This window comes from Rhineura floridana, chromosome 10, assembly GCF_030035675.1.
Source record: "Rhineura floridana isolate rRhiFlo1 chromosome 10, rRhiFlo1.hap2, whole genome shotgun sequence".
In the NCBI taxonomy this organism is placed as follows: domain Eukaryota; kingdom Metazoa; phylum Chordata; class Lepidosauria; order Squamata; family Rhineuridae; genus Rhineura; species Rhineura floridana.
In genome coordinates this window covers 21,305,115-21,321,789 of record NC_084489.1, presented here as the reverse complement: position 1 = coordinate 21,321,789, position 16,675 = coordinate 21,305,115, and the positions used below count along the sequence as shown (strand labels likewise).

Sequence of the window (16,675 nt, the reverse complement as noted above, 5' to 3'; positions counted from 1 at the left end):
ATTAAATGTGCTTCAGAAAGCAAATTCGTGGGATCATCAGACTCCAGAGAACATTGTAAAGTAATGTGTGTAAGGTTCAGAAATAACAAAGTCAAAAGCCTTTATTTTTTCTATGTAATTTTAAGAGCTGATACGTGGTTCCTCCCACTTGCAGTACGTAACTCCAGAAATAAGGGTATTACTTCACCAACAAGCAACATGTCCACCAGCTGTATCTTGGTACTTATTATACCCACCTAAGTGATAACACAAATCATGTTAATTACAGCCAATGACGACATGCAAATTTACACTCTGCTCAAGATATATTTTTCAACCCTGTCTGCAATATCAGACACACTATCCATTCCTATCTACTGTCTGTCGCCAATTCTCCAGCTGTGGCCCATCCTAACAGAGGAATCTTTAGCGCAGATGATGCCTTAACTGCTGTAGTGCTGCCTCATACAACCGGCATGTGAGATGGAACATACCTTCCTTGCTGCCTCACATAATCAACACATCTCTGTGAAAGTGACCAAGTACCAAAAGAATGTTGGCATGGTGTATTAATTCAGCAGATTGGTGTGTTTTTTAAACCACCAAACTGTTTCCATTCACACAACACAAAAAGCGGAACCTCGGCCCCCATGTTAAAGTTATTTACATCTCAGGAGCCAAATGCAGAGGAGACTATTTGACTACCAGCAACAGTAGCAGTGATGTGGACAGGATTCTGGGAGAATCGAGGGCCACTAGTTGTTCCCTTTGACCCTTGCCCATCCTGGTTAATCAAATCTGCCAGAGAGGGAGTGGCTGACTGGTTGGCATATTTAATTAACACCTCCCTAAGGGAAGGTTCTATGCAACATTGTTGAAGGAGGCTGTGATAAGACCTTTGTTTAAAAAGCCTTCATTAGACCCTGTGGATCTTAACAACTTCCGCCCAGTCTCTAATCTCCCCTTTCTGGGCAAGGTGATTGAAAGGGTAGTGGCTGCTCAGCTCCAAGTTTTCCTGGATGAATCTGATTATCTAGACCCTTTTCAATCAGGCTTCAGGCCTGGTCATTGGACAGAGACTGCCTTGGTTGCCCTGCTTGATGACCTACGCCGGGCATCAGACAGGGGGAGTGCATCCCTGTTGGTGCTGCTGGACCTCTTGGTGGCCTTCGATATGATCCTTCTGGGCGCATAGCTGGGATGGCATTGGGAGGCACCTGTCCTACCTGACAGACAGGACCCAGAAAGTGGTGCTGGGAGACTACTGCTCGACCCCCTGGCCATTGGCCTGTGGGGCATCACAAGGTTCTATTCTGTCTCCCATGCTCTTTAACATTTATATGAAACCACTGGGAGAGTCATCCGGAGATTTGGAGTACAATGTCATCAATATGCTGACGACACTCAGCTCTATCTCTCCCTACCACCTGAATGGACAGAGGGAGTGCTCATCCTAAACCGGTGCCTGGAGGCTGTGAAGGGCTGGATGTGGGCTAACAAACTGAAACTTAATCCAGACAAGACGGAAGTACTGTTGGTCAAGGGAAAAACTGCACCAGGGACGGGGTGCAACCTGTTCTGGATGGGGTTGCACTCCCCTTGAAGGAGCAGGTCCGCAGTTTGGGAGTACTCCTGGATCCTGCCCTGCTGCTTGAATATCAGGTGGCTGTGGTAGCCAGAAGTGCTTTTGGCCAACTCAAACTGGTCTACCGTTCCTGGAGGCAGTTGACTTGGCCACAGTGACACATGCATTGGTGACATTGAGGCTTGATTACTGTAATGCACTCTATGTGGGGCTGCCTTTGAAAATGGTTCGGAAATTACAGTTGGTTCAAAATGCAGCAGCCAGAATGTTAACTGGAGCATGGCGCAGGGAGCATATCACCCCTGTGCTTTATCGACTCCACTGGCTCCCAATTTGCTTCTGGGCCCAATTCAAAATGCTGGTTCTGACCTTTAAAGCCCTAAACGGCCTTGGACCAATGTATCCGAGGGACCGCTTATGCCCGTATGTACCTGCCCGGGATTTAAGATCATCTGCTTCTGGTCTCCCCTGTGTGCCTGGAGTGAAAGATGTTAAGATTGACAGGCGGAGAGAGCCTTTTCAGCTGTGGCCCCCAAGCTTTGAAACACCCTATCCCAAGAAGTCCGCTCTGCTCCCTCCCTGATGGTTTTCCGGAGACTTCTGAAAACGATCTTGTTCCAGAGAGCCTTTGGGAGGAACTGAAGATAGAGCCTGACACAGATTTTATGATTTTATGTCCTCTACGTTAAATTTTACCCCACTCCCTATATATATATATGTGTGTGTGTGTATTTTAATTGTATTTTATGTATTTTAATTTATTTTAATGTTTTTGTGATTTTATTGTTTACAATTTTATTATGTTTGTGTTTGGTTTTATTTTTGTAAGCTGCCCTGAGTGCCTTATTATAGGGTAGAAGGGCAGGATAGAAATATTTTAAATAAATAAATACACTGCCTAAAAAATTCAAGCTAGCTTCAGAAGCAGTTATCTACCATCAACTCCCTTCTTTCTTCAAAAACTATTATGTGCCTGTAGCTGACAGCTAATCTTTGTCTAAGTTCAGTCCTTACTAATTTAATTCCTATTCTATTGGACAAAATGCAATTGACTTAACTGTAACTATAATTAAAAAAAATTGAAACAACTTGGCTATGCAGAAATCTTTGTCCTATCATAAAAAGTTTGAAGGCTCTTTTTCTCTTTTTAATTTAAAAAAAACACACCCTCTGATCTATAAATCCATGCCCCCTCAAAAACCAAACACCATATATGGCAAAATAAAAAATAAAATAATCATTTCTAATGCAGCTTTAAAAATAAAGAAAAAAGCCTGAAACCATTAGTCTTTGAAGGTCAATCATTTCTAAAATTACTAAATAGATTAAAGAAGTCGTCGTGAACCACATAGCAACTTCACAAATTTAGAATGCAGTGAAGGACAACTTTTTTCATACAACACCAGTTATGCTCCTCTTTTCAAGGCCTTTATGCAATGTTTTTTCTCCATTAATACTATTGGTTGGGAACTCACAATGGGTTCTTTTTAACTACTCCTTGCATGGATTTCTCATCATCCACAGACCACACCTTGTTCTCATGAGGAATGCACATTTCCCAGCCTATCTAAATTGAGAATAAATTGGACACTGCTGGTAGAGGGTCTCAGCAACACAAGAGCTCATTTTGTGCTGCCCACAGTTGACCTGGCAGGCACAGGATCAACAGTGAAAATTTTAAAAAGTTCAGTACAATTCTGCTCTTGAGTGCGCTGGAATTTGAGACCTGCTCAGAGTAGCATCAAGCTACAGAAGTGGATGACACTCCTGATGCTCCATAACTGCAAAGAACTGCAATCAATTGATCTCAGCTACAAGCAACACTGAGTATTCTCCCCCCTTCCAAACTGAATATACACTTGATTAAAAAATCACTCATAGAATAAGTGTCTTCAAAACACAAAGCTGAGAACAGCAAACACAATTTTGCCTTAACATGCAAATATATTACATAGTATGATCAAGTGTAATTCTCCAGTCTTCTGAAGTACCTGCAAGCTAGTATGTACTTGAAGGACCATCTTTACTCATATCAACCTGTCCACAATTTACGATCATCATCTAATGCCCTATCCATATATTCAACTGTAAAAAAAGCCAGGATATTGAAAAAATCCTCTCCCTAGTGCTGGCCAATGGTCCATTTGTGGAATGCTTTGCCTCATCAAGTTAAGTCTTTAACAACTTGCTTGTTTTCTACTGCATTTTCCTCAACAACTTTTTTGGGGGAGGTTGTTGAATTTATAAAATGGCAGTAGTTGGATCTTAGTGGTTTTGTTGGGCTGGCTGTGTTTTTAGTATTACTGCTGGTTCTTATCTGTGGTTGGTAGTAATACTAAAAATTAAGAAATTATCTATTGTTATTTATACTGTACTGTATACTAATTGATGGAAGCTATCTTAGAAGGGCAGCTCTTAAATATTCTTCATAATAATAAAAACAATAGTACAGAAGACAAGTAAAAGAAACAAAGTTTTAAAACCAGGGTGAAATCCTCTATCCAAGGAAACTCAGCAGGGACTGATGGGCAACAAGGAGTGTAGTGCACATGCAGACACACACAGAGCTTCTACAATCCAGGAATTTACTCACTGTCCACTTGCTGCTGACAGTTCGTACCTGCATCGAAAAATACTGGGTAGTATCCAATGAAGCAGATGTGCTAGTTGAAGGACGTTTGTTTGCACAACAGAACTTCCCCTCCCTCTCCTCTCCCTGTATCTGTTCTGGTTTTCCCCAAAACCCTTCAGAGCAGATTTGGGAAGAGTATGGGGGCGCACAGGGAGAAGAGAGGGAGGGGAAGCTTTGTTGCACAAGCAGAAACACTTACGCTAGCAGATGTACTTCACTAAATACTGCCCATCATGTATCTTCCCCCGTCAACATGTCTTTTTTTTGCATCAAGGTTATCATCCTCTGTAATTTGCCTACAGCTGGAACAGTGACATGCAAAGTGTTGCCAGTAGTATTCTGTAAAATCAACAACACTAATAAATCTAGATTGTTCTGAATCCTGGTAGAATGGCAACAATTTTCTCAAGAGGAAAAGAAAAGCAAGTCATAACTTTCACTTTGCCCATTTGTCCTGCACAAAGATGCCTCTGTTCCCATTAGCATCATGTGGAAAATAAATTCCTGACTTGCATCTGGGTTTCTGAACAAGGAATCTTTGGAGAACAGCTAGACTGAAAACATGCCTTATAAGCCATGCCTTAGCTCTTATCAGACTTGGTTTCTTCATAATAAATCACAAGAAATGTTGCCACCGGAAAAAGGCCTGCCTCATGGGGCCCACAAGTCAGAAGCTTTGGAGCTGTCAGTAATGAAACCTGATCCTCTGAAATAATTCAAAATACCAGCAGCCCCACCCACAAAGCAAAAACAAAAGAAAACTTGATTTCAGCTTCCTGGGTTTCTGAGTACTCAAGAAGACTTACAAAAAGTACAGCCTCATTAATCATCTGTTGCTATTGTTTTTAAATGAAATTTACTCATTCTGAGATAATAACAAGGTTTAAATATGATTTGCTTAGGTGTCTCTGACTATTATTGTAGTCAGCTCGTTAACATCTTACTATCATTACATTATTCCCTATGAAACAATTTTAAACATACTCTGCCTACCTGTACTATCATACTGTGTAATACAGGGATTGTCTGAAAATAGGCAGGGCTAGTATGTAGAGTTATTATGATGCAACTTCACCCACTTAAAAAAAAGTTCCATGGGCCTAATAAAATACAGATGGTTTTGTCTGGCATCTGAAGACAAGAGAGGAGGATGACCAATCTGAAATCCAGTTGCCAGGAGTTCCAAAGCTTTGATGACATAACAGAGAAGGAGGGTTCTGTTCTGGGTTCCTGCCAGCCATGCCTCCAATGGTGGCAGAACACAAAGCAGAACCTCCAAGAACTGAGTGGAGGGGCAAGGTCATATGCAAGAAGTGGACAAGGTGTTTGCAATGATACGGCCAGCAACGTGTCCTCTTGACACTTGCCCTTTTTGGCTTATTAAAGCTTGCCGAGGGGGGTTGACTGAGTGGATCCAGGGTGTGGTAAACACATCATTGCGGAAGGGATTGGTTCCAGCCACCCTGAAAGAGACGATGATTCAACTGCTCCTGAAAAAGCCCACCCTGACCCACTGCTTTGCTGAAAAAGCCCACCTTGGACCTAATGGTTTGCGACAATTACTGACTGGTCCTAAATACCCTCTTCTTAGTGAAGGTGATTGAGAGAGTCATGGTGACTCTTGGATAAAACAGATTATCTTGACCCATTCCAGTTTGGGCTCAGATCTAGTTATGGGACTGAATCAGCCTTGGCGGCCCTGATGGATGACCTTTATCGGGGGAAGGACAGGAGGAGTGCCACCCTGTTACTCTTACTTGATCTCTCAGCAGCTTTTGATACCATTGATCATGGTATCCTTCTGGGCCGACTTGGTGAGCTGGGTATTGGAGGCACCGTTTTACAGTGGTTCCGATCCTATCTCCAAGGTCATTTTCAGAGAATAGCATTGGGTGATTGTTTTTCGCCCCCCTGGCAGTTGTGCTGTGGGGTGCGCAGGGTACCATCTTGTCTCCCATGCTGTTTAACATCTATATGAAGCCCTTGGGAGTGGTCATCGGGAGATTTGGGGTGAGGTGTCAGCAGTATGCTGATGAAACCCAGCTCTATTTCTCTGTAACATCTGAATCAGGAGAGGCCATGCAAGCCCTGGACCGCTGCCTGGACTTGGTGGGCTGGATAAAGGCCAATAAACTGAATTCTAGCAAGATGTAGGGACTGTGGGTTGATGGTTCCACAGTTCAGATAATTTGTCAGTTGCCAAGTTTGATGGGGCCGTACTCCCTCTGAAAGAGCAGGCAAGTAGTCTGGGGGTGCTCCTGGATCCATCTTTGTCGCTAGAGGCCCAGGTGACCTCAGTGGCTAGAAGTGCCTTTTATCAGCTTCGGCTGGTAAGATAGCTGCGGCCATTTCTGGACTTGGATAGCCTGACCACTGTTGTCCATACACTGGTAACCTCCAGACTGGATTACTGTACAGTAGGGTCCCACTTCTCGGTGCCCCGTTTTTCGGCGTTCCACTAATATGGTGCCAGCGGCGCAATCAGCTGGGGGGGATGGAGGTCCCTGCACTCCAGCTGATCACGCCGGAGGAGGGGAAGATCAGCTACAGCATGCAACAGCTGATCTCCTCCTCGGGGACGGTCAGACTCCCGCACTCCAGCTGATCGTCTCCTCTTCTTGCACGATCAGACTCCCCCGCTCCAGCTGATCACGCCCGAGGAAGGGAAGATCTGATCTTCTCCTCCTCTGGTGTGATCAGCGGGTTAGGTTCCAGACCCTCCACGCTACAGCTGATCCGCTTTCCGGTGGTTTTCGCTTTCCGGCGGGGGTCTGGAACCTGAACTGCCATATGAGTGGGGCCCTACTGTAATGTGCTCTATGTGGGGCTATCTTTGTGGTTGGTCCAGAAGCTGCAGCTGGTGCAAAATGCAGCAGCAAGACTGCTCACTGGGGCAGGGTATCGCCAACATGTCACCCTGCTGCTGAAAGAATTGCACTGGCTACCTATTAACTACCGGGCTAAGTTCAAGGCTCTAGTTTTGGTGTACAAAGCACTATACAAGCTTGGGACCAGGGTACCTGAAAGACCATCATCTCTTATATACCCAGTAGATCACTGCACTCTGCAAGTGAGGGCCTCCTGCACATACCATCTTATCAGGAGGTCTGTTCTGCACAACATAGGAAACGGACCTTTTGTGTAGTGGCACCAACCCTTTGGAATTCCCCCCTCCCCTTAATATTAGACAGGTGCCATCTCTGTTACCTTTTTTGCACTTTCTGAAGACCTTCCTCTTTCACAACAAGCCTTTTAAGTTGAGACGTTATCCCAGTCTGCGTCTGGCTTTTTAATATGTTTTTAAACCTTTTTAAAAAAATGTTTTTTAACTTTTTTCAAAGATGTTTTTTAAAGCTTTTAAAAATGTTTTTAAAGATGTTTTGTTTTAATATATTTTAAAGTCTGTTATGATGTTTTTAAGTGTTTTAGTGCTTTTATTTGCCGCTCTGGGCTCCTACTGGGAGGAAGGGTGGGATATAAATCAAATAATAAATAAATAAGTCTAAGTCCTCAGCCTTAAGAAGTTCAATCATACACTCTTGCTACTATTTCTCCACTTTCCATCATAGTCCTTTCCAAGTTAAATAGTAAGTTGTTGCCAGTTAAGAATACAATTTCTATTGTAATAGCATTTTGCACTGTCAATGGAAAGGCTGGTAAAAAACAAAAACCTCTTAAGCATCAGGTCACCCAAGATTCTGACAATATTAATGCTGGTTCCAAGGAATCTGAAGCGCTTTCCCTACCTGATAATATATAATATATAGCACTTGAAACAAACAAAACAAATAACTGTATATCACAATAGCCTATGGACTCTCCCACGCTTATAGGTGCAGCAGCACTTATGTAACACAGAATACAGCATTCATGGGATCTATAAAGGATCAATGCAACTGGGAACAACTCACCTACTCGCCATCCTAAAGGCATCTAGTCTCAGTGGAAATATCTGTGTTGACACTTACCTTCAAATCTAACATCTAGTTGGAACAGGGCTACAAATAATTGAAAAGCCCCACCAGCCACACAGTGATACCACTGGATCTGTGTTGGCATATGCTACTTTGCGCACCACTACACCTATATGCAAGTGTGCTTCCCTGAATTAAGGCTCCAGGTACTAAGCCAACTTGTTCCACAAATCCTCACTATAATCCTTCTTGCAATCCTTCATAACAACAAAGAAGCCCAAATCACTATGGACAGAGAAGCAGGTTCTTTCTTCTAATCCATTCATTTAAAATTTTGATTTTATTTGGTGTTTTCATCCTTTCCCCCTATCATATAGGGTTTAAAAAGTCACAAGTGTGTGTGTTACAGCTGAACTGGCAAATACACCTCAAAAGAAATTCTTTATATCTCAGATATTCTTTAGATTAAGTGTACGTGTGTGACTCTCTCTCTCCTTTTGTTTTTCACATGACAATAGGGAGAAAATGTTGGTGGAGGGGGGAGCTTCCCCCTTTCTCTTCATACATTCAGTTCCAAAGCAAACAGTCTAAGAGTTATAAAAAGACACTAGCAAGTGAAAAATTACTATTTTAGAATGTGTTGCTTTTTGCAATTAACACATTTATAAAAGCTAAAATCATTTCAGTTATGTCTCTCAAACCACGCATGTTTCGATTTCCTGATTATCACAGACTAGAATGTAGCTGCTGCGCATGCACTGTAAAAAAGGATGTTTAAAACCAAGCTGTTGCAACATTATTCCCTTTAAAAGGCTTTTTAATAGTGAAATCCAGAAGATTAAGTGATCATTTCCACCAGTCTACTTGTAGAAATACTTTGAAGATTGCTATATTTGCAATAAAAGCCAGAGCACTGAATAATTAAATGCTCTTATCTTGTTCAAAATTAGCTCCACCATTCTACTTAAATAACTATTAGGAGATTAAAGGCGGGAGAGAGAGAAGGCACAGAAAGGAATTCTTAACCATTTTCTACAGCACCAACTTTTCCAAGGCATTTCATGCAAATTATAAGTCATACGCAAGCAGTTCCTCTTTTACATTTTCTTCATGGGTGCACTTTAAGAATTACCGAACCACAAAAATACACATCCAGACTCCCCACCCTCAGCAACACCACTGCCTAAATGGAGCTCTGCTGAGGAAAGCAGCAGTGGAGGGGGGAGGGGGGGAGAAGCAAGAAATCACTCTTCACCAGTTATACCTGCATTCCCAGCACTATCTTGCATGTGGCATGGATGCCCCCCCCAACTCTCAGAAGCATATTTTTACAGAGCACAGGGCACTAATGGATAATGGAGGAAATGAACACAAATCACCTACTCCCCCATATTCTGTGGATGGAAGGAGCCCGGCCATTCATGTCTGAACCCAACCCACAGAAAATATTCTGTCAGAATGGAAAATGTATGTGGATTTCCCCCCTCCCCCCAAAAATGTTCTGTGATCATATAATTGCATTCTTTGCAGCTCTTGATCATTGGTCTTTCGGGGGGGGGGAGAAAATTCCAAAATAATGTTTCTCATATTCATTCCTTTGGCAGAATCATTCCAAAAATAGCCCTATAGGGCAAAGCATCATGTTGGAAGAAGCATAAGCCAACTGCATACTTTCCCTTTTATTTCAACAGTTTTTCTATTGGTTTCTTGAACTGGTTATTCTGCCCCTACATTGTTCTCAGGCTTCTGCTAAAGCAGTTGGGGGGAGCAGGTTATTGGATTCCACTGGGGCTTAAGTAGCCTCAGTTTTCCTCTTTCCCACAAGTACATTAATTAAAATAATCCTACACACCCACTGTCTAGACTTCTGTTACCAAAATTACTACTGTGTTTTATTACATGCTTTCAAGAAGAGCAAAGTATACTTCTTGCAATGCTATTTATTGAAAGGCAAAAGTTAAAACTTACTCCACAATTTTAGACATACTATATTGGTACACAGCTACTTCTCCTGCCCATATTTATATACCATCAGCCAGTCTGATTGATTTATACAGTGTGTGCAGTAAGCTCGCCCCTAGGAAAAGCAAAATCCCAACTACAGTTCCATCCTAATTCACACGACCACTTCTGCTTGCTGTCAGGTGCTTTTCTACTCTGCTTATATTAGCCCAGGTTCATGATTAAAAGAGTCTGAAACCATTTCACTTGTGTTCAAGACAATTTTGTAACCTGCTGCAAAGAAATCCTAGTGTGGATTAGGAACTGGGGCCTAACTTAAAATTTATGTTTAGAATCTGAGTGCCACAGGTAGTTCACAAATGTTTGTATATGGCTTTCCTCAATAAATTTGTTTGCAAGTTAAGCCAGACAAATCTGAGGAATAATGAATAACATTAAATAAGCCCCTACTGGTAGATCCTAGTTTCAATTTTACATAGACAACATACTTTGCAGCCCACAAACCTTCTAATTACAAATTAGCATTTTGCTGAGATAAGAACGGTTTTGTTTTAACACACACAAAAAAGTTCATTGCCAGAAGAAAGCTGGTGCAGAACAGTGGTTATGATTATAAACATTCAACTACGAGCAGGGAAAACCTCAGTTTAAATCTCAAACTCTACCCACATTCACTGATTGGCCTTAAACAAACCACTTCCGTACTAGCCTCAGAGCCTCCTTCTAGAATGTGGCACTAACAACACTTTTCAGAGGCAATCTACTGTTGGAGACAACAGGGGAAGGCCATCGTCCTCATGATCCACTTGTGAACTGCCAGAGGTATCTAGCTGGCCACAGAATGCTGAAGATCTTGGCCTGACCAAACAAGAGAAAATTATTTCTTGAAGAATTACATGTTTTAAGAAATACAGGGCTGCTGTCCTCTGCTTTTCAGAAAAAATTACCTTGTGACTTGATGTCACTGTACTGGGGAGGGAAGGGGAAACTCAACACAGGGCCAACCATTTTCTGTAGCAGCCCTGTGCTTATTAGAACAAACTGTTCCACCTTAGTACTAACAGGATCTTAGTGCCCAAGTAATTAATGCCTAAAACAGAGGTAGCCAACAAGATGTGTTTACTGGACTACAACTTCCATCATCCCTGACCATTGGCCATGCTAGTCAGCCCTGAAAGGACCTGGAGTCCAGCAACATCTGGAAGGTACCACATTGGATACCCGTTAAGTGATGGCAACTATAAGGCTAGAAAAAATGTAAATAGAAGTGTGACATCGTTCCCTTTTTTGCAAACTCTTGGAGGTGTTTTAAATATAAGAATCAAGTGGAATATAAAAGGACAAATGGTTTATTGTACTGATGCTGTGACATTTCTGACATTTACCCTAAGATCTAAAACTGAAAAAAGAAGCAGACAAAATTAATGGCAAAATCTTCTTTGCTTTCAGTAGAGCCAACAGCAGATCTACCATTTCTGATTATACTGGCAACCTCTTCTCACATACCTACAGAATGGCTCTGCTCAGCTTCTCTAAAGGTCAGTACTCCACCTTGCAAAGATGGAAATCCATAAGATACTAGGGTCAGAAATGCATAATGAGCCTACTTGTTGTTGTTATGTGCCTTCAAGTCGACTACAACTTATGGCGACCCTATGAATCAGTGACCTCCAAGAGCATCTGTCATGAACCACCCTGTTCAGATCTTGTAAGTTCAGGTCTGTGACTTCCTTTATGGAATCAATCCATCTCTTGTTTGGCCTTCCTCTTTTTCTACTCCCTTCTGTTTTTAATCTCCTCAAGAACATGTCCTAATGGTAAGACACCAAAAATACTGAGCACTTGAATGTCTCCATTTCTAGTGGAAAAACAAGAAGAATGACACAATAAGGCCTGTCAACTGTCCAATTAATTATTTAACCTATGGGTCAACAAGTGTCAACATAGGGGATTGAATATAACATGTACTCAACTGACTTCAGTGCACTACTAGTAAGGGAGCTAGTTCTCCCACATGTAAGAAGGGAGTATAGGAGGGCTACAGAAGAGCAAGGCAAGAGATATACCATATAAAAGTACGCATCAGAATCCCTTCTGAAGTCTCATATTCCTCCAAAAGCACACCCAACCCTGGGAAGCACTTTCACTTTGCACGTACTCTCACTGAATTCTGTTGTTCTGTATCACCACCACCTCTTGCAGAGTTGGGAGGATAAGAGGTAGCAGAATCCTCACTAACAGAGTTAGGGGGAGGGGAGAAAGAGACTTCACTCTTTGCCCCATCAACCATTCAAAGAGGCCCACAAATAAGTTGCCAACCAAAGATTGAAAGCTAATTTCCCAATGATTCTTCTGCGGTTGTCTTAAATCTTAGTACTTTGGCTCACAAGATGGTGAGCTTAGTTGTCTAAACACAATACAATCAAGATGCAATTTCATGAAGAGTTGCTGCTGTATTTCCTTGATCCACTCCTATAGAACTTGATACCAATTGGTGGACTGTGGTCAGTATCTTTCATATGACACTTTTTCAGGTTGTCACCAAAATATGCAACTACATTTGGACATAGTCAACTTCATGATTTTTGGAAATATTTAATCAATTTCCCCATCAGTTTATTTTAAAATCACAATTACTTTAAAATGGTTATAATCCAACACACAGTAGAAATTAACTGCAGTCTTTGAGACATTAAAATTGGTATATCAACTTGCTTCTAAAATATACTTTTCAGTCATTTTTCTCTAGCTTATCATTTTCTGCTGAAATTACATTAAAATTGTAGCTTTCAAAAATATAATTTAAAAAGTATTAGTTGTTCCCCATGATTACTGACACAGGAGAAAAGAAAACAAGAAAATATGCCTGCAGGTGCAAATACTGTAGCTTTTATCACTGAACATATAAATGAAAAGCAATGCATTATACATGTGAAAACATATACCTACCAAAGTAGTCAGCCTTTGGACAAGCATCCATCTCCTGCTCCAGACGCTGGGTAAGAGCTTCTAATTTTAATTCAGCTGTGGATGGTCCTTGATCCTGCTGGGGAAGGAGTGTCTGACAGGGTAGTTTTATTTTTGCAGAAGTGGTGGTTTCTTGGTGACCAGAGTCATGCTGCAGAGAGGTGATGCCCTCTTTAAAAGGAGATTTTGGAACATCAGAAATCATTGGCCCATGAGATGTTGTACCAACGGAATTCTGCTGAGGATTCATGCCAGATCCAGCACAATTAAGCCTGTGATTCTGACCATGGACTACAAAATGGCCTGTAGGCTTTGGATGAGTGTTAGTTTGCTGATAATCAACACTTGGAGGTAGCGCAGCAGGAAGTGAGCCAGAAACTGACAACTGATTATTATCACTATGTCTTGACTGAATATTACCATTGTTTTTATTTGAGGTGCCAGAAGCCCACATCTCTATACCACAGGTTGGATTAAAATTATCAGATGGATTCAAAAGAACCTGAGACGGGTGTGCCGATGAAGCACAGAATGAGGAAGATCTCTGCTGTGAATATCCTGCAGGCAATTCATCACCAAAACCAACAGAAGAGGACAATGGGGTACAGGTGTGTGAGAAAGATGACGATCTTGGGCAAGCTGGACTTTGCTCATAGCTTTGACTAAGCCCAGGGCCTTCACCGCCACTTTCCTGACTTCCATACCCACTTTCTGAAGACCTGCAAGAGTTTCGTAACTGCTGGTATGGATGGAGATCCGCTTGAGGTTTTGTAGAACTTCTCTGCAATGACTCATCATGATTAACACTGGACCATAAATGGGAGCCCATATTGGATTTTTGGCTGGAAAACTTGCCAGCATCTCTTCCCCAACTTTGAATGCCTGTCTGAGTATCACTGTTACTTGGCTCCTCGTGGGAAAGAGAACAAAAAGATGTCTTAGAACTACATGGGTTCACTTGACCTGCTCTCTGATAACTGCGTCCTCCAGAAATATCTGAACTCCCCAGACTTTCACTGTATCCATAATCACCACTGGCCCTCCTGCCATCTTGGGATAACTTTGCTCGCTCTCCATCATCATGAGCTTGAGGCTGATTTGGGAAGGCAAGCTGGTGGCCTGCACACACTGTTGATGATGTAGCCAAAGGGGGCTTTGCTTTATTTTCTCCTGAATGCAGTTTATTTGCTCCTGCAGCGCCCCTGGCTACAGGATGGCCTGGAAGCGGATGCTGAATAACAAAACCAGCCCCGCCATTTGGAGCCCCTGAGGTTGCTTTTATCAGTTCCTCTTGTTCTCGCTGTTTCTGAAGGTGAATTTTGGCCATTTTTGTAGCAAAAACCTTCCTTGTTTCTTCAAATTCTGGGTTGTTCTCAACTGCTTTGTCTACTCGAAAGAGACCATCTTTGGAGGCTTCATACATATTCAGATCTTCTATAAATTTACTTGCCTCCAGACCCAGATCATCATATTTATCCATTTTGTAAAAATTCACTTGTGCAAACACTATCCAACAGGATGAAAAAATTAAGGCAAAAGGAAAGTCCTGAGGTCAATCTGCTTTGTTAAACTCAAGATTTCCACTCAGGAACCAATGGCGTTATTAGAAAGCTCCAAAACATCCCTTATAATACATAATTAATATTTTTGCTGAAGAAAAAGTAGAGGAAAATAATATGTGTACCAAACATTGTTTTTAAAAAGTTTCATCTTTCTCAGTTTATACAAGATAACTTTAAATGCAGAGTGTACCCAAAAACTGTAAGATCCAACTATGTGTGCTTTTAATTTGTAAAGAAATCTCAGGCTGAGATAAACATTTCTTCAGCTTTCCCCGGTTTCTTACTCGAGTGAAAATGCTGAAAAAATAAATAATAAAGGATTATTTTAGCAGGGACCTCATCAAAACGACACATTTCCCTTGTCATGACCAGAGGAAATTACCTCCTAGCTAAATATTAACCTTCAGGCCAGACAAGCTATCGGTCATTGAGCGTTGTTTGGGTCAGGTCAAACGTCGCCCACGGGGCTGAGAAGAGGCCAACGTGCCTGGAGAAAACAGGAAAAGCCCACCAACCCAAAGGAAATAGAATGAGCTTCAGGGAAGCCGCAGGTTACTCACTGAGGAGGGAGGGAGAAAGGAAGCGTGCGATTTCCAGATTTTTTCCCCAACTAGGGGAAATCTTTGCAATTCGCACGTCCTGTCCTTCACCGCCCACCCGCCCTAAACTTGGAGAAGATAATTTGTCTCCTCCTACCCCTCACCCCGCTTCGCTTCCTTAAGAATTTCCCCGTTCTCCTACCTACTCCCCTCCTTCAAGGTAAAGTATTGAGGAGACACTGGGGCCACTCTAAGCAGCGGGAGTGCAAGCTTCGCAGTTCCCGCGCAGGGCTGGAACAAACTCGCCAGTCTTCCCACGCGAGGTGGCCCAGGACGTTCCACTGCGCGCGCGAAAGAGATAAACCAACGCAAGCGTGCTACCACGTTGCAAGCCTTACTCACTTAGGCGCGGACTCTGCCTGCTCCTTGGAAAACGTTTGCCTCTCTCGAGGAGAAGTTCTCGTGGCACTTGGGGTGGCTGCGGTGCGGCAAGTCACGCTGCTCTTGGGAGGGCCATGGCGCTGCTGCCGTTGCTCGCCCTCCCGCCTCGGCTTCCTTCTGCCGTTGTCACTTGTTTCACCGCCGTCCCAGCTCAGACTCTGGGCCGTTGAGGCACGTCGGCCTCTTCCTCTTCCCTTTCTCTGTCGCTCGCTCGCTCTTCTCTCGCTCGTCGTCCCGTGCTAGGCTAGAGGAGGAGGAGCTGGGGCTGGCGGGGAGGAGTTCCAAACAGGTCCCGTTGAGTTTGCAACGTGGTTGTGTTAGCGCCTGTTGGCAGCGTCTTAACCTGCCGATCTGGTGCGGGGGAAGTGGAGTGGAGCGGGGCGAAAACAGCCCTGCTCTCCTCTCTGCTGGACAAACAAATCGGTAAAAAGAAGACTTGTTTAACATGCAAACAGTTTTCAGTGCCAGGGCGGCGCCTCCTTGAACGTGCGAAGTAACGTTACCAGTAGTAGTACTCCTTCGTTGTTCAGTATGCATGGTTCTCCCCTTTCCTGTTCCCCTCCCTCACTACAACCCCGTGAGGTAGTTGAGGCTGAATGACGATGCGTGGCTCAAGCGCACTCACCGAGTATCGCCAGGCTGAGCTGGCATTTGAAATCAGACACTACTCCGGAGCACATATAAACAAGCCTTTCCCTCATACTTCAATATCCATATAAGCAGCCTTTGGCGCGTGCAGAATGGTTGTACTAGGTTCCCGAAATGAGGACCTGACTTCCTGCCACCTCTCACGTTGGGAATAAAGCACAGGCAGCTCAGGCCCATGCCCCAGCTAAGATGGCTGTGATTCAGAGCAGTACTTACGCACGCAGCAACGATACGCTTCAGGAACCACATGATGTCAGCCCTACATGGCTGGCCTCAGACTTCAGGGAGCCTTCAGCAGGATGGTGCTGATGGGGGCCCCAACACCCTCCTCCAATGGCCAGCATTCTATGGTGGGCCTTCAGCAGTGTCACTTTGAATGGGAGCCACACTCAACTGGCAGTTGTAGCTGCCTGCCAAGCAACACCTTGACTATGGGTGGGAGCCAA

At 43.2% G+C, this 16,675-nt stretch overlaps 1 protein-coding gene across 2 annotated transcripts in view; it reads right to left on the bottom strand.

Moving 5' to 3' along the window:
• Positions 1-16,404, bottom strand: part of LIMD1 (LIM domain containing 1) — a 64,238-nt gene extending 47,834 nt beyond the window's left edge. Inside the window, exons 1-2 of one of the 2 annotated variants that reach the window (XM_061586852.1) lie at positions 15,539-16,404; positions 13,022-14,898 (exon numbers count right to left, since the gene is read on the bottom strand). In XM_061586852.1, the coding sequence (XP_061442836.1) occupies positions 13,022-14,519 (1,498 nt within the window). In that variant the 5' untranslated portion in view covers positions 14,520-14,898; positions 15,539-16,404. The remainder of the gene's footprint in view (positions 1-13,021; positions 14,899-15,538) is intronic. The other variant, XM_061586850.1, reaches the window with a different exon arrangement.
• Between the last annotated feature and the right edge of the window lie 271 nt (positions 16,405-16,675).